The sequence below is a fragment of the Chrysemys picta genome, chromosome 2, assembly GCF_011386835.1.
Source record: "Chrysemys picta bellii isolate R12L10 chromosome 2, ASM1138683v2, whole genome shotgun sequence".
Classification (NCBI taxonomy): Eukaryota; Metazoa; Chordata; order Testudines; family Emydidae; genus Chrysemys; species Chrysemys picta.
The window spans coordinates 68279520-68303706 of NC_088792.1; the positions used below are offsets into that span (position 1 = coordinate 68279520).

General features: G+C 41.0%; 2 protein-coding genes across 7 annotated transcripts in view; one reads left to right on the plus strand and one right to left on the minus strand.

Annotated features, from left to right (window-relative positions):
• The window catches only part of HACL1 (2-hydroxyacyl-CoA lyase 1), a 35310-nt gene extending 26220 nt beyond the window's left edge, over window positions 1-9090 (minus strand). Inside the window, exons 1-2 of the mRNA XM_008170443.3 lie at window positions 8951-9090; window positions 5514-5618 (exon numbers count right to left, since the gene is read on the minus strand). Coding sequence (XP_008168665.2) covers window positions 5514-5618; window positions 8951-9025 — 180 coding nt within the window. The 5' untranslated portion in view covers window positions 9026-9090. The remainder of the gene's footprint in view (window positions 1-5513; window positions 5619-8950) is intronic.
• On the plus strand, window positions 9001-24097 carry BTD (biotinidase). Of its 6 annotated transcripts, none has more exons than XM_065587049.1 (4): window positions 9001-9111; window positions 18566-18801; window positions 19879-20028; window positions 22481-24097. In XM_065587049.1, the coding sequence occupies exons 2-4, from the start codon at window positions 18583-18585 to the stop codon at window positions 23663-23665; spliced, it is 1554 nt and encodes a 517-aa protein (XP_065443121.1). In that variant the 5' UTR covers window positions 9001-9111; window positions 18566-18582; the 3' UTR covers window positions 23666-24097. The 6 variants fall into 6 exon arrangements, with proteins under 6 accessions (XP_065443121.1, XP_008168650.2, XP_023962891.2 ...); XM_008170428.4 differs by lacking the exon at window positions 9001-9111 and adding an exon at window positions 9361-9716; XM_024107123.3 differs by lacking the exon at window positions 9001-9111 and adding an exon at window positions 9435-9716 and having other exon boundaries at window positions 18632-18801.
• The last annotated feature ends 90 nt before the right edge of the window (window positions 24098-24187 follow it).

A 24187-nucleotide genomic window follows, 5' to 3' on the forward strand; every position in this document is an offset into this window, starting at 1 on the left:
GCCAGGTGTTATTTTCTAAATGAGTGGCAAAATAAAACAGCACATAAAATACTACTTCAGATATAATAATTACCTTTAAAATCTTCACAGTTTTGCTTTTTCAAATGAATAACGTTGCCAGTGCTACATGTATTAAGTACAGGGTAATACTGTGAACATCATTGTGATGGCAATTCTAAAGATTTTATGATGAACGCTGTACACAACTTAGTATAGGCCAAGGCACTTTCTCTTTCACAACAACAACAAAAAAACAGTGACTGCACTCATGTTATATATGAACTTAAATATTAGAGCTGAACAAAATTTTTGCAACAAATAGTACATTTGCAGAAAAATACATTTTTGGGGCAACAAAACTATTCACAATTTGGGCCAAATTCAGCAAATGGTTTCAGCTGGAAAAAAAAAATGGATTTTTTTTTAAATGGTTTTTTCGACCATGCTGAAACAAAATATTTTGACTTTTCATTTCGAAACTTAGCTATTTTTTAAAAGTGAAAAATGCCCCAAAATGATGGAGAGGCAGCGGGGCTAAATTTGAGTGAAATTGTGACCCCATGTGGCAGGTTGCAACACCCGGAGCAGGGAGCCACTGATGCAGGTGAATGTGGGGTAGGGTCGCTTTCCAACACCCCCTTTCCCATTACCGGGGCTGCCCTTCTGCACTAGGCTGAGAGAAGTTATTCCTGGGGGAATTCTGTGTCACCGTGTGTGCGCAGAATTCATGACCCCCACAGATTTCTTTGCTTCCCCGCAGAAAAATGACTTCTGCCAGGGAAGCAAAGGGAAGCTGCCAAAGCGATCACACGCCCCTTCCTGGCAGCGTAGGCAGGTAGGTTTGGGTGCCCAGAGCAGCCAGTGGAGATATAAATCACTGGGGGGGAAGGGGAATGGGGGGAAGGGAGCTGGGCGGTTGTGTGTGTGTGTGTGTGTGTGTGTATATGTGTGTGAGAGAGAGAGACAGACAGACACTCTGTCCCTCTCGCTGGCTATTGCAGCATGCTCGGTGTGGAGGGGCAGAGCTTTGGGGCATTTCTGAGGAGGTAGGCGTGGGACAGGCTCTGTCCCCTCAGGCAGAGCAGAATGCAGCAGCCTGCCTGCTTAGTGAATTGTTCCCATTGTCTTTGTGAATTCTCCCAGGAGTATAAAACAGGTGTAAAAATTTTAAGGCTCCTTTACATTGCCAGAGTGCTGTAAAGGACAATATGGTTATGCTTATGTTGCTTTAGTGATTATAACTGGTCTAACTTTTTGGACTGAAAAAATTTCCTATCAAAATGTGTTCCATGAACTGTTTGCTAATTCTTTTCTGGAGATGGTCAGTAGCCAATATAAATTGTGAGTTTGATTCCCCGGTCCTCACTTGCTCTTCAGTTGCCTATGATGTAACACTGAGCATATGGCTGCATATATTTGTTGACTAATAACTAGAAATAAAGGGTAAAACCTATCTACATTACTATTAGGCATGGGGATTTGGGGATTTCCTCCAATGCTCCCCACTTTCATTCTCCATCCATTGTATTGTAGTTTAAATAAATTAACAAAATAATTGAAACCAGAGTGATTATATTGCATTATTTTGATAAATAAAATATGCAGAATTTTAAAATACTGTGAGCAGAATTTTTAATTTTTTGGTGCAGAATCCCCCAGGAGTAGAGAAGTGTCTGTTAGCCTAGGGCTCAGTGATGGGTTAATCCAGTCCTAATGATTGCTCTCTATAAATAGATCAAGGGGTAAACACAAGGCACAAGAACAAATGGGTATAAACTGACCATAAATAAATTCAGACTTGAAATTAGAAAAAGGTTTCTAACCATCACAGAAGTGAGGTTTTGGAACAGCCTCACAATTGGAGTTGCTGGGGCAAACAACTTAATTAATTTTAAGAGAAAATTGGACAATTAATTCCAATTAATAGTCTGGATTAATAGAGAATCCTTGAAATGAATAAAACATAAAAAGCCTCTGAGAAGAAAAGAATCAAAGAAATTTCTTATACACTGATGTCATCTACAGAAACAGCAGAGAAACAGAGAACAGCGCCCATATGACAAGGGTCTGACAGAAATAAGAGGGTCAGCCCTCTTCAATAATCACTGAAAACCAGATATAAAACTGATGTCAGAGTTTTCTGAACCCACCAAGGAAGGTGTTGAACCCATAAAGAGCTACCAAACACTTGGACCAGGCACATGACCAGCTCTCCCCATCCCAAGGGTAACTAGGATTGAGCAGAAGTTGGGAGATTTCATTTCAGAGACTCTTTATGTTCTTTAGTATGTAAGTAACTGAAAGATATCTTGTTGAATCTGTACTCTTTCTAATGAGACTTCAAGGAACCATATCTTGTATTTCAACTAAGTGGCACAATATGCTTGTTATTCCTTTGTATATCAAAGTAAATTGGCCTCAGCGCATCTCAAACAATAACTTTAGTCCATTACTTTTGATGTATTCAACTAGTCCCTTTCAAATTAAATACCAGAAATAGCGGGGAGTACATTCATTGGAGTGCCTTAAATCAAGGTGCATCCTCATTCCCTGGAGAATCACTAAAACTGCAATAAATTTTAGAGAGATACTAGAGGACTGATAAGTGATGATTATAAGTAAATGTAATAAGAAATCTTGGTGATTTATTGTCTTCTGTGATATAGCTGCTGGGCCCCAACGCTGGTCTATGTTAATCACTTGCAAGACTGCATGTGTATTTTGTGTTCAGTAAATTACCGGAACATTTGGTATATCTAAATTTGATCTAAAAAACTACTGATTATATATCCATGTGGTTTTTGATGAATTAACACACTTATTGATTGGCTAAGAATAACTAAGTTTCCTGTTTTGAGAAATACTGTCCAAGTTTCAAGATGACCTGAGAAGAACCCAGTGTTAAAATTAGTAAGTTATCACTCTCTAAGCTTAATAAAAAGCAATTATCCTAATTAAATACCATTCACATGTTGGCTTTAATATTTATTTAATTGGCAAATCTAATTTTTTTTTAAAGATTTTATCTTTAAAACCTAACTGGCACCTGGGTAAAATCATTAAACTGACTCCCATTCACGCTTATGCTATACAGTTGCAAAAAGCAAACAGAAATGCTCCTCAAATAGGAATGTTTTGATGTGCTCCATTCATGTGGCTAGTGCAGGAGGTCACTGGGACAGAACAAATATGCTACCAATAGAAAGAGAAATGTGACCCACCACTCAGTCATTTTTCTTAATCACATTGAAAACAAGGCCTAACTTAACACAGGATCAGATGTTCATCTATCGGCACCTCTACCAGAAAGGTATAGCAAGACCTCAGAGAAAAGGAAATTTGAAACCATGGACATAACACTTTGCAAACATTTGAAGGAATTAGGAATTAATGATAACCGGGTGGGGATAACAAAGAACAATGAATGAAATTAAGAAAAGGAACATTTAGGCTAAACATAAGGATAAACTGACAGTGAAATATGTAAGACTGCAGAAAGGTCTCCCAAAGGAAGTGGCTGAAATCATCACCTGGTATGTTTAAAACTACAGTGCACAGAACACTAGAAAACGTATTAGAGAGAACAATTCATGGATGCCCGTGACTGGTTGTGACGTTCCCCTCTGATGTTATCTGGACTGGTGATCTGCTAGGTCACTCCAATCCTTGACTCTGGGAGCCAGTCTTACCCTGCTCTGCTGTGAGAACCCCCACTCCTGGGCTGTTCACGCACAGCCTCTGGCATGTAAATTGCTCCTTGGATTGTGCAACCGAATGACACTAGCCAGTATCTCCGGTCCCAGACACAACCCTAGGAACCTCCGTCTTGCAGTGTCCAGTTATGCCCGCTGGATGCTGCAAGCTTATATGAGTTCATCAATTTAACAAAGAAATTGGTATGTACCAGGCTTGTTATCCCAAGGGAAATCTCTGACACACTGCAGACCAAACGCACTGCTTCAGGTAGAATAAACAAACAGATTTATTAACTACAAAGATAGATTTTAAGTGATAGGCAGAAAGTCAGAGTGGTTACCAAAAGAAAAGAAAATATAAGCACGCAGTCTAAACTCTCAACCCTATTACTGGGCAACATCTAGATTAAGCATTTTTTCCTCACCCCACTGGATACTGCAGTCCTTAATATACAGGTTTGTTCCTTAAACATGGGCCAATCTCCTCTGTTGGAGTCTTGTCTTCTTCTCAGCATCTTAGTTGCTTGCAGGGAAGGTGGGGGGCAGGAGAAGGGCCCAGTATGTGTCAACTCTGTCTTCTTTTATACCCCCAGTCCATGTGCTTGGGGAGCACAGGTCCAGGCATGTCTGAGGGACATTGCTGAGTCTCCCCAAGCAAGGTTGAGCAATTCCCCTGGTGTGGCCTCATGCAGGTGAAATCATTGAGTTGTAACTCCCTTGCTGGACAATGGCTGTTGATGGATTGTTTGACACCCCGCCCGGGTGTTGGTTACTTTCCTTGCTGTTGCCTCTGAGGAGCTAATATCTGGCTGATTCCCCAACTTACAGCATGTTTTAGTGACCACCATACAACACAATTCTCATAACTTCATATGAATTAATGATACACATATATGGATAGAGAAATGACTTTCAGCAGATCATAACCTTTCCCCTGATACATATATATATATATTTTAAATGGAGATATACCTATCTCATAGAATTGGAAGGGACCCCAAAAGGTCATCAAGTCCAGGCCCCTGCCTTCACTAGCAGGACCAAGTACTGATTTTTGCCCCAGATTCCTAAGTGGCCCCCTCAAGGATTGAACTCACAATCCTGGGTTTAGCAGGCCAATGCTCAAACCACTGAGCTATCCCTCCCCCCATATAAAGCATGCCTTGTAAGGTAAGATCACGACTATATGAAAATGAGGATTATGGGGGTTACAGTATGCTCCCCCAAGGTATAGAATGTCACACCGGTCCTTGACTTTTATTAAAAATACCCATGACAAAATGGGGAGCCTGGGCATCTGCCGCTGGGCTGGGAGCTCCAGGGTCCCCCTCTGCTGGTAGCTCTGAGTTCTGGGGGTCCCCCCTTGCCGCCCGTGGCAGCAGGGGTTCCCCACAGCTCCCTGCCTCAGCAGGCGGCAAGGGACCCTACAGCTCCCAGACAGCGCTGGTTGAAGTCACAGAGGTCTTTGGAAGTCACGGATTCCTTGGCTTCCGTGACTAAATCACAGCCTTACTTATGACCCCTACCTTAGCACTGATTAAAACTGCTGCAGGACTTGGGAACTCCAACAAGTACAGAGCCTCAGGTTCCAGTCCTGCAGAACTCCTGAGTTCCAAAAGCATGAAGCTAAGCTTCTGTGCTACTGCATTCCTGTTGAGTTTGGGTACTATTGCTAGCTCTTGATTACCAAAACCATGGATTTTATGGGTGTTTCAGGTGCCCATGAAAGGCATTTGTAAAACAGAGATTCAACTGTAAAACATATAGCTAATATGAAAATAAAAGGAAGGATGACTAGTCCACAAGATATTTACTTACAGCTTGTTCATTTCTCATTCCTATATATTTTATTCCAATTGCTTGGGCTGCGATTGCAATTTCAGTCACTGGAATACCAACAATACCAAACATATATTCAATGTTCTGAAACGAGAATTAAAAAAATCTGAATTATTTCCAAAATTGATGCACAATGGTCAGATCTCTAAAGTTGCTTCTGTGTAGTGTGCCTATCTTAAATCCTAATAAAGTGCACAATCACATAAAAGCAAAGTAGAGGTTGAAGTGCAATAATACCACATCAAGATCTCAAGAAAAAGATAGGCATCACTTATGCATATTGCTTGTTCCCAGGAAGCATGTAATTACAATAGATCCTTTACACTTTGGTCTCAAAAAACAAGGTTTCTATTATAAATATTTTCCTTTTAAACAATTAACTTTTTTCCCCACCAAACTATAGTTTAATTGGCATTTTTACAGTGATTCAGATATAAGATTACTAGCATGTTCTTAACAAATACAGAGGTCAATTGTGAATAAAAGTATAACAATAAAACGTATGGGGGAAAATCATCACCCCAGGCAAACAGTAATATACAATCCAACACTTGTCTATCCATATAGTCTAGGGTGGGAGAATAGTTTCAAGAGATTCCAGGTCTTGTACCAAATTGGTTATTTGTTTCCTTGGTAATAGACAAGAAAGTTCTTCTATCCTGGTTGTTATGCTTGTTTGGTCTAAAATTTAAAATCACTTTGTAGTCAGGCACAGATTTCCCTACTATAGAACTGAAGCCAAATGTTGTGTGTTCTGGTTGGTTGACAAAATCTCTCCCCTCCCCTTAGTGGGAAAATACATTTAGTAGGCCCTTAACAAAAAGGCAACAAAGATTCATTTACCTAGGGGCCCAGGCCAAGTGCTTGTGTCACAGTCAAACTACAGCAAGCAAAGGATTCATAACAAAATCAACATTAAAAATTGTAAGTGAACTGAGAAGGGAGGAGGCTGGGGGTGCTGGACTGATAAAGACTGAACAGATGGGGTGTGGGTAGCGGGGCTGAACTGATGGAATGAGGCACTGATGGGGGATGAGGGCAGCTGAAATGATGGAGGGACAAAGGCTGGGTGGGGGTAAAATTAATTGCTGGACAGGGGATGGGTAGATGTGTAGTTGAGAGCTCCTTCAGGACGGGCCAAAATTACCTTACTCAATGAATCTGGGCGAGTCCATAACACTACTTGTTCAAAAAACAAAAAGACCAACACCCCCTCCCCTCATCCCCCACAGCCTTTTTTTTTTTTTAAATAACCTCATGATTTTTTCATCTCTTCAGAGGGTTTGACTAACGATTTTTGATCTCTTGCTGCTGGCAATACTGACATCTCTCTGCTCCATCTTATTTGGGCTTCCCACTTGACAGTATGTTAGGGAAGTATGATGGCTTTGCTGCAGTTAGCAGGATATTTTACCTGGGATAAACTGATAACCAATGAACTAGAGCAGTGGTTCTTAATCTTGACTGCAGCCTTTGATTCTCAAAATATGTTCTCGCACCCCTTACCAAAAATTGTTGAAGTAGGTCAGTTCTTTAAACCTAGATATATTTTTTGTTTGTATATTGCAGTAATCGTTAAAAAAATGTATAATGTTAATAAATACATAGGTTTGATGAAATAAAGTAGTTGTACTTATGTGCCTGTGCTTAATTTGTGTTTTTGATGATTTACCTTCTAAAAAAATGTGGCACCCCAGGTTAAGAATCACTGAACTAGGCATATGCTCTATCCTGTAACCATTTATTTAATAACTAACTTAATAAGAGTGCCATCGTACAAATGTCACTAAAGGTTTTTAGACAAACTGTCCCAAGTTTGAGCGGTTTCAAATCAGAAGAGGCCATGCAAGTTTGAAAACTACACCTCTACCCCGATATAACGCGACCCGATATAACACGAATTCGGATGTAACGCGGTAAAGCAGTGCTCCGGGGGTGGGGTGGGGCTGTGCACTCTGGCGGATCAAAGCAAGTTCGATATAACGCGGTTTCACCTATAACGTGGTAAGATTTTTTGGCTCATGAGGACAGCTTTATATTGGGGTAGAGGTGTATTATAAAATAATAGTAAGTATGATGATGAGGTAGGAGTTTAAACCAAGACCTGGTCTACACTACAGGGTTATGCGGACGTAAGCTGCCTTACGTCAACCTAGCTGAGGAAGCATCTTCATTTAAATGTGGCTCCTGCCGACGTACATGCCTCGCTAGCATGACTTAATAACACCACCTCCTCCAGCAGCATAGAGTCATGGCCGATGTAATTAGGTCAATGCAGAGTTAGTGTGGATCCTGTGTTGCTTATGTCAATTGTTACTGGCTTTTGGGAGCCATCCCACAATGCCCCACACTGAGAATACAATTGATACAAGTGTTCCTAGTGAGAACATGCGCCAATGACACAAGGAGCCAAGTGTGCACAGCGATGGCTGTATGCTGATGTAAATTAGGTCAACATCATTTTGTACTGTAGATGTGGCCCAAGAGGCAGAGAGTGGGCAGGCTGATAATTCAGGAAAGCTGTACAACTGGCAGTAAAGGTCTCTCTGCATGAGAGGAAAAGAGCATTTCCAAGTTACATTAGCCTCTGGACAATGACACAATCAGCTCAGATTATTTTAAACTGTGTATATACACAGACATTAAGAGAGGTTTTCAATCTAAAATAGATTACAGGAAAGGAGCATGCCCCTAGTTTGCTGGTTATGAGTTTATCCCTGGGTAAAGTATCGGGCTAATGGCAGCAAAGGCATGACACTTCCCTATTGTATTGTGATCTGGGAAGCCCTAATGAGACTGAGCAGAGGGATGCCAGTATTGCCAGCTGCAAGAGATCTAAGCTGATCAAAGCCACACAAAGCATGCCTACCTGAACAACTCGGTCAAGGCACTGGACTGTTGCAGCCCCAAGGCTAGTTGCTCAATCATCGTGGTGCCTCCCTTACTGTGATTTTACCAGTGGTAAAATTATTTTCCTCCCACCCTTTGCCTGCTCCTCTCTCTGGACTGTCTGACTGCACTGCCCATGCACACGGTGCCTCGTGGTAATGCCAACAACACTAACTCCTTGGCTACCTTCCACTGCGGGCCCCTGGATGTCAAGGCGAGGGTCTCAGCATGTAACTGGCTCCCAGGAGCTGGACAAAGCTTGGCCACTGTTCAAGCTCTAAGAACACAGGGGTCTTCCCAAGCACCTGCCACTTTCTGCTGCCTGGGAAGAGGTGATGGCACCACAACACCTCCCTCCCATAGGGCCACCCGCTTGGGAGGGGACAGCTGGGGGCTGGGTTCGAACCCACATCACAAAGGTGCCAAAACGGAGCGCTAACTACTAGACCCCGCGACATGACCCGTCCGACTCCCCGTAGAGGACTCATAGTCGGTTACTGTCAAGGGTCAGACTTGAGCACTCTTACTTGTGTCTTTAGGGCCTCGGCGATTAGCTGAGCCCCGCTGACATATTCTTCCTCCGCAGCGCCGTGGGGAGCCATTGCCGTTATCCCGCTCGCTCAGAAGCAGTCGGCATTTACCACCAGCCAGCGAGCGCCCAGCAGCGCAAGGCCACCCCGGGGCAAAGGTGCTGTAACTTCCAACCAATCAGCAAAGTCTTTCGCTCTGATTGACACTTACTGCACCCGCCCAGTGTGACGGTAAAAGGAACCTGTGGGCGGGGCCCATTGGTTGTCCGGGCAGGATACGCTCCGTGCCGTGCACGAGGCGGAGGCTTGAAGCAAAGGCTGTTGATTGGATCGCTGCTGTATCGGAGCTAGCCAATCAGAGGCAGGGAAATTCTTGCGGCTAGCTGTGAGCGAGTCCTTCCCCTCCCGTTGTTGCTGCACGCGGAGCGGCGGGCGAGGGCGAGTAAAGGACTAAAGGTCATAGGCGCGTGCGCGAGACCGTGGGCAGCTCGAGCTCTGCGGAAACCTACCAATGAGAGGAGCCGCGTGCAGCGCAACAGCCGACGCCGTGAGGGGAGCAGGGGCGGGCTCGAGCTGAGGGGCTGCTCCGGAGGCGGAGGAGGGACTGGCTGGCGTGAGTGCCGGGGACACACCAGTCCTGAGCGCCCAGCTCCACGCTGCGGGGGCCAGGCCGACCCGCACTAACTCCCTGGTCGCAGCCGTGAGCAGGAGCCGATCTGCCGTTGCCCTGGGGCTGAGGGGCCGCGCTGAGAAACAGCCTGAGGTGACCAATCCGTGCCAGAGGAGCTCCACGGAGGGAATGCCCATGCGGCTGGCTCCAGGGATCTAATATTGCCCTGTGGACCTCTGCGGAAGGTCTCCGAGCCCTACACTGCTCGCGTTAGGCTCATGGGGCTCTGGCTGCAAGGCCACGGCAGCTGCCCCCGGCTCTGGGACTCAGTGCGGTGGGTTTTTTATTGCCCAGTGGATGTACCCTTAGTGAGCAAGAGTGGCTTGGCCAATGGCCAGCCCCATAGTCTATGTCTGCACTGCAGACGGAGCCTGGTCTTTGACTCAGATTTGAGCCCAAGCCTCTTTTTTGTCCACATACAAATCAATCTGGTTTGGGTTAGGAAGCACTCAGAACCCGAGTCCCAGCACCCTGCTAGAGGGGAGGGTCAGAGGCCGAGTCCCACTCTGACTCAGGGCCAAGGCCTGTCATTTTCAATGTGGATACAGCTACAGCTGCAGGCCCGACTCAGGTCAGGCTAGTGCAGTATGGATGTGTTAGAATGACTGAGACCCCTAGGTCCAGCAATTGTAAACCCAGCTTTACAATGCAGCGTGGATGCTTAAGTCTGGGCCTGGGAACAAGCCTGAGTCCCAAAGACCCAGGCTTAGTGTGAACTGTAGCCATAGCTACCCTTAGTGCTGGGATTCTCAAAGTTCATTGCACCGTGACCCCCTTCTGACAACAAAAATTGCTATGCAACCCCAGGAGGGGTGAGCGAAGCCTGAGCCCCATTTCTCAGGCTGGGGGGCCAGAGCCCAAGCCCCACCGCCCAGTGGTGGAGTCCAAAACTGAAGCCACGCAGGGCTGAAGCCCTCAGGCTTCGGCTGCAGGTGGTGGAGCTCAGGCTTTGGCCTCAGCAAGTTTAAGTCAGCCCTGATGACCCCACTAAAACGGGGTTGCGACCCACTTTGGGGTCCTGACCCACAGTTTAAGAACCACTGCCTTAGTGGTTCTAGGAGCACATAAACCAGCCCATTCTTGTATCTCCACTCACAGCTCCTTTTTCACTGTAAAGTACTGTGGGATGCTCTTAACATTATAAAATGAAAACATTGCCAGCATTTACTAGTTATTTTCTATACCTAATAAAAAGAGTTGGTATTCGATAAGGTAGCTTAGGAAATACTGACTTTCATAGTCCCTCACGTGTCACAACTAGACTAGACAAAACAACACACTGGTAGCTGTAGAATAGGGAACAGTTTTATATTGACCCATGGATGAAGTAGATCGGAGTTCTCAACCCCCCGATATAAAAACTCCACGGCCCAGCTGTGCCACAACAACTGTTTTTTTGCATATAAAAGCCAGAGCTGGTGTTAGGGGGTAGCAAGCAGGGCAATTGCCTGGGGCTCCATGCTTTGGCTTCAGCCCCGGGTGGCGGGGTTCAGAGCCCTGGGCTTCAGCCCCGTGCGGTGGGGCTTTGGTTTTCTGCCCTGGGCCCCAGCGAGTCTAACGCTGGCCCTGCTTGGAGGACCCCCCAGAAACCTGTTCACGGCCACTCAGTGAGCCCTGGACCCCTGATTGAGAACCACTGGAGTAGATGACAGGTCTCTGTCATCTCGAGTCTTTCTGTTTCATGCCTTTCTATTTCAGATACAGAGATTTGTTTTGTTTTTAAACTAACTATATTGGAAAGCAAGCAAGTTGCTTTTGTAGGATACTAACAAATTGGACTAGACTAGCATTGTCATGTTTATCTGGCTGTTTCCCCATAGCTGTAAACTGCTTGTGTGAACACTTGCACTTCTACAAATAAGTATTTGGAAAGCGATTTATTGTGGTTGGCAGAGATATCTTGAAGAATAGTCAATTCATAAATTAAGGCCAAATAAACTAGAAGCAAAGGTTATAATGGAAAATGCATGGAGAGCAGCATTTCTTCTCAGAGACTGAGATATGTGGAATGCAGTAGAACCCCAATTTTATGAACTAATAGGGAGAAATGGTTTGTATAATTAGTTATTTGTAATATTGGTGTTTGTATAAAAAAATTGAGGTTCTGTATACATCTACATGCAATAAGTTGCGATTTCCTCATAAACAGGGGGAGGCTTTTAATAAAGAACATCCTGTACAGAACTTCAATATATGATACTTTAAGTTATTGTGGGCTCTGTTTGACGGAGGAGTGAACAGGAGGGTTACAAAGGAACAAGGTGCTTTGAAGCCACATTTCTTGCATTCAGATTGTTTTGTTTACAGACTTGTTCAGAAAGGTGGACCTACTTTTGATGTAGCCAGCTAGAATGACTAGGCATTATGTCAGAGGCATTATGTTCACCATACAAAAAAGATAATATACATTAATATGTAGAATAATTCAGTACCATGAGCCAAATTATCTGCATCATATAATTTTGCATCACTTGTTTTTAACCTCACTTTTCATTTTTAGATTTTTTGGGGTGAGGTAGGGTGTGAAATCTAATAATTAGCCCAATAGTTAATATATTGTCTTTATTAGTTACCTTTGTAACACTAAATCATCACCGTTTTGGTGATACAACATTTTAAAACTAAATCTAGAAAAAAGTCAAGTGATGTGGTCGCAGTTCTTTACAATCTGTTGGAAATGTGTTTCAAAAAGTGCTAGTAACTCAGACATCAAAAATCTCATTTTATTTGTGTTTTGATGAAAGTTTTCAAACTTGGAACTGGGTCTACTTCTAAAGTTGTTCAGAAACTTCTTTCTTGCCATCAGCCTGTAGGCACCTTTCTTGACCAGTGTAGTATGACTGGAGGACTCTAAAAAAACTAATGGGAAAAAGCTAATACAATTTTAGGTCTACAGCACAACCAGGAAAAGGTTTCACTTACTTATCTGTATCAACCTGTAAACCGAAACACAGCTGCCTCTTTTCCTTTTGCCAAGGATAATACTGCATATGATGGTTGAGTATAAACAGCAGTGGTAACCTATGAAACATTCACATTTGCCTACTAACTTCTGGGCTTATATCCACTGTAGGCTGCAACTTCTAGAAAGCAGTAATTACAATCAGGCTGGTTTGATTGGCAGCAGTACATATTCTCTCTCTGTGTGTGCGCGTGTGCATTTAGGGGAGTGGGAAAAGGACGTAGAAAGCAGTACAAGTAATACCACTTTTTTTTGTGCAGTTCAATAATTTTATAAAACAGTAAAGTTATGCATATTTTGGGATTCTGATGACATCATAAGCCACCATGATATAGTTATATTTTCTGCATTTTTCTTCTCATTCATGGATGTATGTATGTGGCGAATGGTACTGGGGTTCAGAGATTCCTGACCCTTCTGATTATAGTGAGATAAACTGTTTGACTTGTAGTGAGCAATCTTGTGTATCTTCTAACTTATGATTCATAACAAAAGATTTCATTATTATGACAGCAACCAAAGTTAATGTGCATTTCACCACTTTAAATATAGTATGTCTTGCTACATAGTGGTTCTTAAGAAGGAGGTTTGCATGTAATGGAGACTTGTGTGACCATGAGCAAGTCTCTGCCTCAATTTCCTTCATGGCTAATATAAGGATACTACCAATTCATAGGGTTGTGAGACTATATTAATGTTTATAAACTCTGACTTTGATTGAAGGCAATACAGAAATGCAAAATATTAAGCAGAAGTAGTGGGAATATAGTTGAAGTGTACATTTACTGCTACAGACTAGGGACCGAATGGCTAGGTAGCAGTTCTGCAGAAAAGGACCTAGGGGTCACAGTGGACGAGAAGCTGGATATGAGTCAACAGTGTACTCTTGTTGCCAAGAAGGCTAATGGCATTTTGGGCTGTATAAGTAGGGGCATTGCCAGCAGATCAAGGGACGTGATCGTTCCCCTTTATGCGACATTGGTGAGGCCTCATCTGGAGTACTGTGTCCAGTTTTGGGCCCCACATTACAAGAAGGATGTGGAAATATTGGAAAGAGTCCAGCGGAGGGCAACAAAAATGATTAGGGGTCTGGAGCACATGATTTATGAGGAGAGGCTGAAGGAACTGGGATTGTTTAGTCTCCAGAAGAGAAGAATGAGGGGGGATTTGTTTGCTTTCAACTACCTGAGGGGGGGTTCCAAAGGGGATGGAGCTCGGCTGTTCTCAGTGGTGGCAGATAACAGAACAAGGAGCAATGGTCTCAAGTTGTAGTGGGGGAGGTCTAGGTTGGATATTAGGAAACACTATTTCACTAGGAGGGTAGTGAAGCATTGGAATGCTTTACCTAGGGAGGTGGTGGAATCTCCTTCCTTGGAGGTTTTTAAGGCCCGGCTTGACAAAGCCCTGGCTGGGATGATTTAGTTGGGAATTGGTCCTGCTTTGAGCAGGGGGTTGGACTAGATGACCTCCTGAGGTCCCTTCCAACCCTGATATTCTATGATTCTATGATTTGTAATATTTTCCAATTAAACAGTTTATATTCTGAAAAATGAATCTAAAAATTTGCAATTTAGGATTTCATATTTACTGTCAGTGCCTGGCATGTCAAATTTGCTCAGTTTGCAAGTCAAAAAGTGATTTTTCTAAAATATGCAGCAAATTCATTCTGGCCTCTGAAAATCCAAGCTCAGCTCTTTTCATCACCAGTAATAAAAAATTTTAATTAGACTTTGGTGGACAATTTTGTTGATGAACTACTAACGCTACAATATATCTCCTTAAGTAGCAGTTTTGGCTCTGAAGGCATGTCGAGTAGAAAAGTTGGTTCTGTTAGGAAAGAAGTATGACTCAGATGTATTGAATAAAATAGTGCCATTTTGCAGTTACTTCACTGTAAAAGGCAAAGGGTGTAAGTTTTCCCTCCTCCTTTATATCTTCTGGTAGCCATTTACACCTTTGCAAAGTGAACGTTAAATGCTACCACTGCTGTAATAGATAGGGGAGTTCTGATCTGGCAGCATTTTGCATCCACTCTGTAAAGATTCTGATTGCTGCAGAAGGCAGCAGAGAATTACATCCATTATTGGCTTTATGACTTATTGTCTATGCTAATTTTTCATAATTTTAAAGTTAAGGCAAACAAATCTGCTATTTATTGAGTATTTCTCTCTCTATACATAGATTTCGATTTTCTGTATTATCTCTTTCAAAGTGAATACAAATTTGATCACAATGTGCAAAAATTTGTAGCCAGTTTAATTACTGTGCATTTCTTTTCAAAAATGATTTTATAAAAGTGAATCTCTGCAAAACATCTACTAGGAATAAGGTCAAAGCTTTGCTATGTTTTTATTGTGCTTTATGTAATTTAGGGAAAAGTAACTGTATCCTTTTAAATAGTTATCAGTGGGAATATTGACAACCTTAAACCTAGCAGTTAATAGAGAAAGAAGAACTACATTTTTAGCTTTTAACAACATGTAATGATATAAAAATGTGGCTCAAATTAAATTGAAGGTTTCTATGAACTTTACATGTTACCAAAGTGATGCTGCAGGATTAGAAAGACACTGTAGGTGTGCTCTTAGTTATGCTGATCAGAAGACTTGTGAAAGCTTTTTAACTTGGCAAACATGTAATTTATAGTAGTAACACTCCAGGTTTAACTCCAATATATCACTTACCAAATTCCTGTAAAATGGATTTCCATTTTTAATCCATAGAAATCAATCCAGCTGCCATGTAGACAAAAAGCAAGGACAGCACAGTGCTAAGTGGGTGCTTTTCATTCTGGAATTTAAGAAATTTGATATTTTAAATTAATCAATTTGAACACACTGATTCTGGTAAGATATTGCATGTAATGTAACATTTTCAAATTAAAATGTTGTTTGAAATTACTGTAGTATCTCTTGTAGCATATTAATTATTCTTACAATGATCTCTCTTACCTTATAGATTGTCAGTACTTGTAAACCAAATTTGCCTCATTTGTGTCCTCCTGAATACTAGACATTAACTTGTAGCTAGTTTGCAGCAACAATTTATTCAACTCAATTACAAAACACTTCCCACTCTGAGTTTGTACACAGAGAAACAAATACATTTGACCTGCGTTCATGCAGAAATGGAGCTCTGTTTAATAGGATAAAGTGTATTCTAAACAAAATGAAAACGTTGCTGAAGAAAAGCGATTTAATGTAATTTCACAAAAGGACCTTCATGAAGTCTTGCGTCTCTTAAAACAAATGTTCAACATACATGAATGTACAGGGATTAAATCTTTCTGTAATAATATGCACTTCTGTAGTGCTTTCCACACAAGCATCTCTAGGTGCTTCACAAACGTTAATAGAGATGGAACAAATAAATCACAAAACTTACGTGACCAAGTTCGCTCTTTTCCTGTTCATCAATTCCCAAATTATTAACTGAAGTTAATTGCAACATAAAAGGGCCATGAATAAGGTTGAATCAAAATTTACTTTCATATTTGAATGACAGTTCATTTTTTTTCAGTAGCTCTCATCATTAATGAATTTAACTTCACAACACTCTTTTAAAGTACATAAGTATTACAAAGGGAATTGAGACGAGGATCAAATTCTTATAGCCATTGAAGGTTACTGTATATTAAACTAGTGAAAATGAGATTAGAATTTAGTCAAGAGAAGTGTGGGGCTCAATTCAAAACTTGTTTAATCAATGGAAGACTTCTTGACTTCAGTGGGCCTAGTGGATTAGACTACTTTTTTGAATGCTACACAGGAAGTCTGTGGCAGAGCTGAAAAAATCAGAAACTATATTTCCAGTCACTTGAAAAAAAAAGTCACTACAATTCTGTATTTTCCCAGTAACAATGCATTTTTAGAAGCATTCTCATTTTGTTCTAGTAAAATGATCCTGATTTATATGTTGCTTACAGTATAGTAGTAGGATTCAAACACACTCTTGCTGAAGTGAATGGCAGAACTCTTAGGGAGAGCAAGATTAGGCCCTTCATATTTAAAGTTTACAGGCTTGATTTAAGCTGAGAACCAACCTGGAAGTTTTAGCACTTCATTAGTGGTCCTTGGAGGAAAGACACTGTGCGCTTGTGCAAAGTATTTCGCTTGATAAAGGATTGCTATTAGAGAGACAAGGTGAGTGAGGTAACATCTTTTATTGGATTAACTTATGTTGGTGAGCAAGGCAAGGTTTCAACCCACACAGAAGAAGAGCTCTGTCTCTTCTCTCTCGCCTCGTCTCTCTACTATCCTGAGATCGACACAGTTACAACTACACTGCATAGAAAAGACTGCCATGTCAGGCTTCATTGTTATCAGAAAGTAAAATATGAAGATTTGAGAAATACCTTTTTGTTATAAATTAAAACATTTGGACCCACCAGGCTATAATCTAAGCATTGCTGGTGACTGAATGTTGGTTTTACACTCTCTAGTTCATGGCATATTAGGGAAATGGCAGCAGCACCCTCCCCCAGGATTCTGAAGCATCTTTTGGAGACTTTGCCATATTAATTTTCTTTTGAAATGAGGTGGCTTTTATTTCAGCTAGCAGTTGTGTGTCTGATAGAAATCCGCTATCTTCAGCAGTGGGTTTGGGTCCTATGGTTCTGGGATGTTTATAATGTGGTAGAAAGTTTCACCACTGAACTGAAGAATATCCAGTGAAAAGACATGATAAAGAGATGCCAGTAATCAATTGTACAATACCCATTGTCCAAATGGCCCTCCTGCATTCCAATAAAGCGCAAAAAAAAGTTCACTAACAATGCCAGAAACATGATGGCAACCAGACCATATTGTATTTATTTATTACATTTAACATGTGAAGAGAAAAATGACTCATATACTGCTTCTCATGTTAAAAGCATTGGAGAGAGATTAACTAGTTAATTACTCTCCTACTTCACAGGGGTGCTGTAAGGATTAAGTGTTTTCCTTACATTATAGATGAGAAGAGAGCCAGAAAGGTGAAGTGACTTGCCCAAGGCCACACTGCAAGTCAGTGGCAGACTCAAATTAGAACTCAGCTCTGCCAGAGTCCCAGTTCTTGTGTGCATTTCTCCAGGCTATGCTGCCTGCCAGCCTTGGGGTCAGTAGGTGTGATAGACACACTAGAGAACATACATTACTGAGAGAACTCAGAATATAGGTACACTTGGGTTGCATTCCACTTCTGTTGTGGGTATGGTGGAGGAGTTTGACAGGAAGATAAAGATGTCATAAAAGAAAAGAATGAGCCCAGTGGTTCGCAGTCACAAGTTACTAAATTTGGGTTTTACTTACTTTGCTGTAATTGCTAGCCTTCAAACCTTCAAATTGCTACTAGCAAATATTTTAGCACCTAGAACATCAAAACTGTATTTTTCCGATTGGGGGAAACAGGAGACAGGACAGTTTATTTGAGAATACCAAGAGTAGAGATAAACGTATGTAGTGTTTTTATGGGCAGCATATTTTTTTATGCCTGTAATAAAAAACAGTAATATTAGTCTGAGCTACAGTCAGCATTTTTCCTAGCAGTTTATGAAAGAGTTCACTGAATCAAATGAGATTTAGTATACATATGTTATCTACTTTAAAAAAAAAAATCATGTAGGATGATTATATAAGTCCTCAGTCTGATTCTTCAGGAATTATCTGTTCCTTTGTTCATGAACCTAGCGCTGTAAATGCAATGATAGTTACACCGAAAGTTGGGTTGGAAACTGAGCAAGGAAATTACTGCAGACATAAATGCAGTGGAAGTAAACGCCGTACATTTGAAGTGTCACCTGAAACAGATTAATGTGAATTTTAGAAGCAACAAATTTATCCAGGAACATATGGGGGCGGGGGAGAGACCCTTTAGGTCCAGTATTGCTGTGAGTCTGAATTTAGCTGTCACTATTAATAAATCACAGCTAAGAGCGTGAAAGTTTTAAACTGGTATGATTTGTTGTTCAGATGTTTTGGTCTTGTCTGTTTCACTCTAGATTTATGGACAGAGGTCATGTTGGAAGCCTGCTGTACAGTTTTTCTTTTCTTTTTCTGCTATCAAGTTGCCTCAGCAGAAGTTTACAGAGAAGGACATTATGTTGCTGCTGTGTACGAACATCGACCCATACTGAGTCCTAACCCAGAAACCCTGACTGATCGACGCTCTGCATTAGAGTTGATGAGCAGAAACCTATATATGTATGAAGAGCAAGTAATAGCTGCAGCCAAACAGGTCAGAAAACATGTCCACAGCTTAGTGGCCATCTTAAGTTGTATATAACAAGTTCTAATTATTGAGAACAATCTTTTCAAACTCGGATGCCTAAAGTTAGACAACTAAACCTATCGATTAGGTATATTTAGGCACCTAAACAAGTGGCCTGGTTTTTGGAGATCCTGAACAGCCAGCAACTCTTATTAACTTCAGCGGCTCTGAAAATGAGGACACTTACGAAGGTGCTTACCTTCGGGTACTCAAGTTTTGGGGGGGAAAAGACTATTATAGAAAAATGTCTCTTTTCCATTTTTATTTAAGAATCCAGCACCTACCTGATCCCTTAATCAAAGAATCCTCTTAATGGAGGAGTGTCATGACAACAACTCTTCTCTTTCCTAGATCTTCATTCAAACACCCCACAGAACATTACTCCTTTCCTTCACTTCTCTCTTCTCCGACACCTGTGTATGTGGGTGCACACACAGCTAGAGTAGAATTGACATGAGCAAGCACTTGAAAAAGAATGGACGTTCCCAACAGTTTGTTTTGTTAGATAGAAACAGAGGCCCAGGCTCTTGTACTAAAAGGAGTACGGTCTTAGAAAGATTGCATAAAGGTCCTCTCTGGCACACCCTGTGGAGCCATGACACAACCATCCTGAGTGTGAGCCAAGTTCAAGGAGCCAAGAGAACACACAATCACCTTTTTAATATGTGCACAATCTACTGTGAATGGTGCATTATTTTGGTAACTTATGGGTGGAACTTACATCATGGGCAGAGTTTGAATGAGTACTGCCATTTTTTCCCACTTAATTTGACCTGTGTCCGCAATGTAAGGGGCCTGCTGATGTATAGGTTAATGTGCATTTTAAAGTCAATAATTTAAAATGCTTTCTACAATGCTACCTAAAAAGGCAAGAAATGCTCGCTCTATATTATGGTCAACCCAACACACTCAACCTACCCTTACTTTTGTTTGTATGTAACCTCATCACCAAAAGAGATCCCATTTTGCTTTCCTTGTTAGCATTGGATCATTTTTCCCACATGTAATTTTTGGCTACAAGGTATGTGTTTGTTTTACTTACAGGGGGCACAGATCATTGTATTTCCTGAAGATGGTATCCATGGCTTCAACTTCACTAGAGAGACCATTTACCCTTATTTGGAGTTTGTTCCATGTCCCCAGTCTGTGAAATGGAATCCATGCAGAGAGCCACATCTGTTCAGCGATACAGAGGTATAGGTTTTAAAATTGCCCACTATGGAAGTGTAGCTGACAGAGGATTTATACTCCAGGTGGAGAAAAAACAGCAGGTGCCAAGGAGCTCTTAAAAATGTAATTAGCCCTAGTTTAAAGAAGTAACCAAGAAAATATTTCATAAGGACCAGACTGTGTGCCCAGTCACTCCCCATTTACCCTGAAGTAGCTGTGTTACCTTAAAGAATTATTCTGAATTTATACCAGCGTAACTGAGATCAGTATCTGGCCTTAAGTAAGCAAAACTGATTTCACATAGACAGTTTGTGAAAAGTATTACTGTGGCCTCTGGCTTTCTAAAGCAGCAAACTGTGAAACTTTGGTATCTGTGTTTAATAGGACACATTGTTATTATTAATGGTTTGATTTTTATTCCAACTAAAACAATAGTCATATGTAAGATGCATCAAGAGTTTCCCTCTAGACATTCAGTAAAACCATAAATAATGAGAAAGCAATTAACACACTAGATTAAACATTCCAGTTCAGTGGTAGCATCAAGTGTTCCATCACTCCTGTTTTTTAAAACTAAAGAACATTATCAGAATCACCAGAAATAGCTCCAAAATGTGTGTACAACAGATGGTTTGATTAACATGACTGGTTGCATAACCAAATACAGAGTTGAAACCTGCTGATCATATTCACACAAGTAACCACAATGGGCCACAATCTTTGGTATAATGCCACTGAAATTAATGCTGTTAGACCAAAGATAAAGCTGACCAGTGACTTCAGTGGGACCACTCTGTTGCTAAAGAGAGCAGGATTTGGCCCACAGTTTACATTGGTAAGTGGATTTTCTGACTCACACAAGAATCTCAAATTGTTTTGAAACTGGTTCTATTAATAAAGAAAGATCAGTTTAAAACTAATATAAAAATAGTATCTTCCCACTCAACTAGCCCACTTCTTGTACATATACAGAGTTGTATCTGCCAACTTGAGTAACACAAATATGTTTTAGCTGCTTTTGACTCCCGTTAGCCCTGAAGGAATCAACACAACAGAGAGAGAGCATGAGTCAGCGCACATGCGCTGTATTCTATTCTGGCATGTGCAACAGAATTACTAACTATGCTCCAATTGAACCACCAAATTCTGCCTTCAGTTACGCTTGTGCAACCACAAAGAACTAATAGAGTTGCACAGGTGTTAATGAGGCAGAATTTGAAGACATGGTGAATTACAGGTATAACCAAGGGCATAATTTGCCCCTCAAAATCTTTATTACTGGTGATACATGCAAGATGGAAAGAACCTAGCTTGACTTTCAGATCCCATGTTGAGTTTGCAGGGCTGGCAGCTAGAATTTTTTTTTTTCTTTTACTTAGCCTGGGCAAACTTGAGATGAAGTCATTGAAATACACATATTGGAACAAAAGATGTTTATCTTTAAATATAATTTTATATTTAAAGATAATGCCTATAGGGCCTATTGTCTTCAAGGAGAGGAACAAAGCAAGCCAAAAACGTAGCTCATTCTATTCCAACCATTATGTTACTCATGTCATCCAACACAACTTCAGTGCAATAGATACAACTTTTTACCCATATTTTACTAAAGTTTAGTGTTCAGAAAAAAGATTAATATAAATAATCCAAATATAACTAAGCCGTAAGGATACATCTATTTACCCCAAAACGGCCAATAAGAGACTTACAGCCTAGAAGGAAACCTTTTCCTACAAGCATCAATACCAAGTATTTCCTTGGAACAAACTGGATGAAATTAAGGGTATTTATTTAAAACTTTTCCTGGCCAAAATAAAAATCGCAGTAATAATTTTAGTCTTTATTGCTTTGTCATTTTTCCATAATTAAAAACTAAGAACTACCAGTTCATTCTACTGCTGCTCTGAGTTCAGATTTGTGTTCTTCAGTTGCTTACAGTATTCTGTTATTTTGGGCCTGATGAGCCACAACACAACCTCCAATTGCACCAGCAAGCAATTGCAGGTGCAGATCCTCATAATTATGCTTCTCATAGCTGAGTGCACCTGCAAATCAGTTACACTGTCAAGGAGATGCTTTCATCTGGCCCTCATTATTTGCAGACATAATTGCACCCACAAAACTGGAGGCCATTTCTGAAAAATCAGGCCCTTAAAGTGTAAGGGAATGTTTTTTCTTTTTAATGACTAAATCGTGTGAATAAAGCCCCATTTAAGTGTTTCTAAATTGTTTTGGACATCATGAGACATTCAAGTCAGAAATAATGTGCCTTTTCTGTAGCAAGGACCTGCCCCCAATCAATCAACAATTTCACCAAACACTTGTATTTAATTTTTCCACAAACACTGAAATCTTAATATTTTTGCAAATGCAGAGTGAATAATCTCAAGAGGTTTGAAATACACCATGTTTGATAAAATAAGACATAGCCACACACATTGTAAAATGCTTACGTATTCCTAAACTGTTTCTCCAGGTTCTTCAGCGACTGAGCTGCATGGCACTGAGGAGCAAAATGTTTCTAGTGGCAAACATAGGAGCTAAGCAACCTTGCGAGTATAATGATCCTCTCTGCCCACCTGATGGGAGATACCAGTTTAATACTGATGTGGTATTCAACGCCAATGGTACTCTGGTAGCCAGATACCGCAAACAAAACCTGTATTTTGAATATGCTTTCAATACACCTCCAGAGGTTGATCATGTGCTTTTTGATACACCTTTCGCTGGCAAGTTTGGCATGTTCACTTGCTTTGATATACTCTTCTATGAGCCTGCGGTAAGCCTTGTCAAGGAATACAATGTGAAGCAGGTTGTGTATCCAACTGCATGGATGAACCAGCTCCCACTCCTGTCTGCTGTAGAATTTCAACAAGCTTTTGCAACTGCTTTTAATATCAATGTTTTGGCAGCTAATATCCACCACCCTGCACTGGGTATGACAGGTAGTGGCATATACACGCCATTAAAGTCTTTCATCTACCATGACATGGAAAGTCATGATGGCAAACTTATAGTAGCAGAGATCTCTGTGATGACACCAGAGCATGAACCCCAACTGGAGAGCAATGCAAGACCCAGAAAGAGCATTGAATACCCCCACAACAATTTTGCAAGCCTTCACATAGATAATCAGGTTTGCAATAAGAAGGAACAAAAGGCCCACTGCTGGGTAGCAGAAAAGGAAGACAAAGAAGTCCCTCTGATATTTTACAGGGAGATGATGTATGACAATTTCACTTTGGTTCCTGTAAGGGGAACTAAAGGGGAGCTCCAGGTTTGTGCCAACACCCTCTGTTGTTATTTAAATTACCAGAGACCTACTATATCAGATGAATTGTATGCTTTGGGTGTCTTTGATGGGCTTCATACAGTCCATGGCACATACTATGTTCAGGTTTGTGCCTTAGTGAAGTGTGGTGGCCTCAGCTATAGCACCTGTGGGCAGGAGGTCACAGATGCCACTGCTTTGATAGATTTTGAGCTGGGGGGAAATTTTAGTACTACCTATATCTTTCCTCTACTGCTTATGTCTGGTATTAACCTAGACTTCACTGATCACTTGGGTTGGAAAAACAACTACTATTTCATGAGCAAAAGTGGACTATCCTCTGGTCTAGTGACAGCTGCTTTGTATGGACGATGGTATGAGAGGGACTAGTGCAGATTTGACCAGAAATCAAGTGCCAAAATTTTCAAGCTAGGCTCCTAAAATAAATGGCCTTCTTTTCAGAGGTGCTGAACACCCGCAACTTTTAGGACTTCAATTATGTATGCTTAGAACATGACTATTATTAGACTTCCAAGTTTGAAAATATTGACCAAAGTGCTTTATCCAACGAATAGGCCATAATCTGTGATCTGTACCTTGCTACTATTTCAACTACCAACAGCAATAAGCCCTTAGGAAGAAAGGGTTATCAGTGTAAAATGTGACAATGTTTTATATTATGACAATATAATACTCAGTTGGACTCACCATGCTCTGTTTTTATCTTAAAAGGTGATAAAAAGGCAACTAAGTAATTCTTTGGGTCCCCTTTTTGTGTATCTTAAAATTTGAATATTCAGTTATAAAATAGCTTCCCACTTAGACTTTTGTTTTTGTCATTAATATTGATCATTCTACCTCTGGATTAAAAAAACCCACCGTTATTTCTATTTTAATTTCTGCACAGATTAT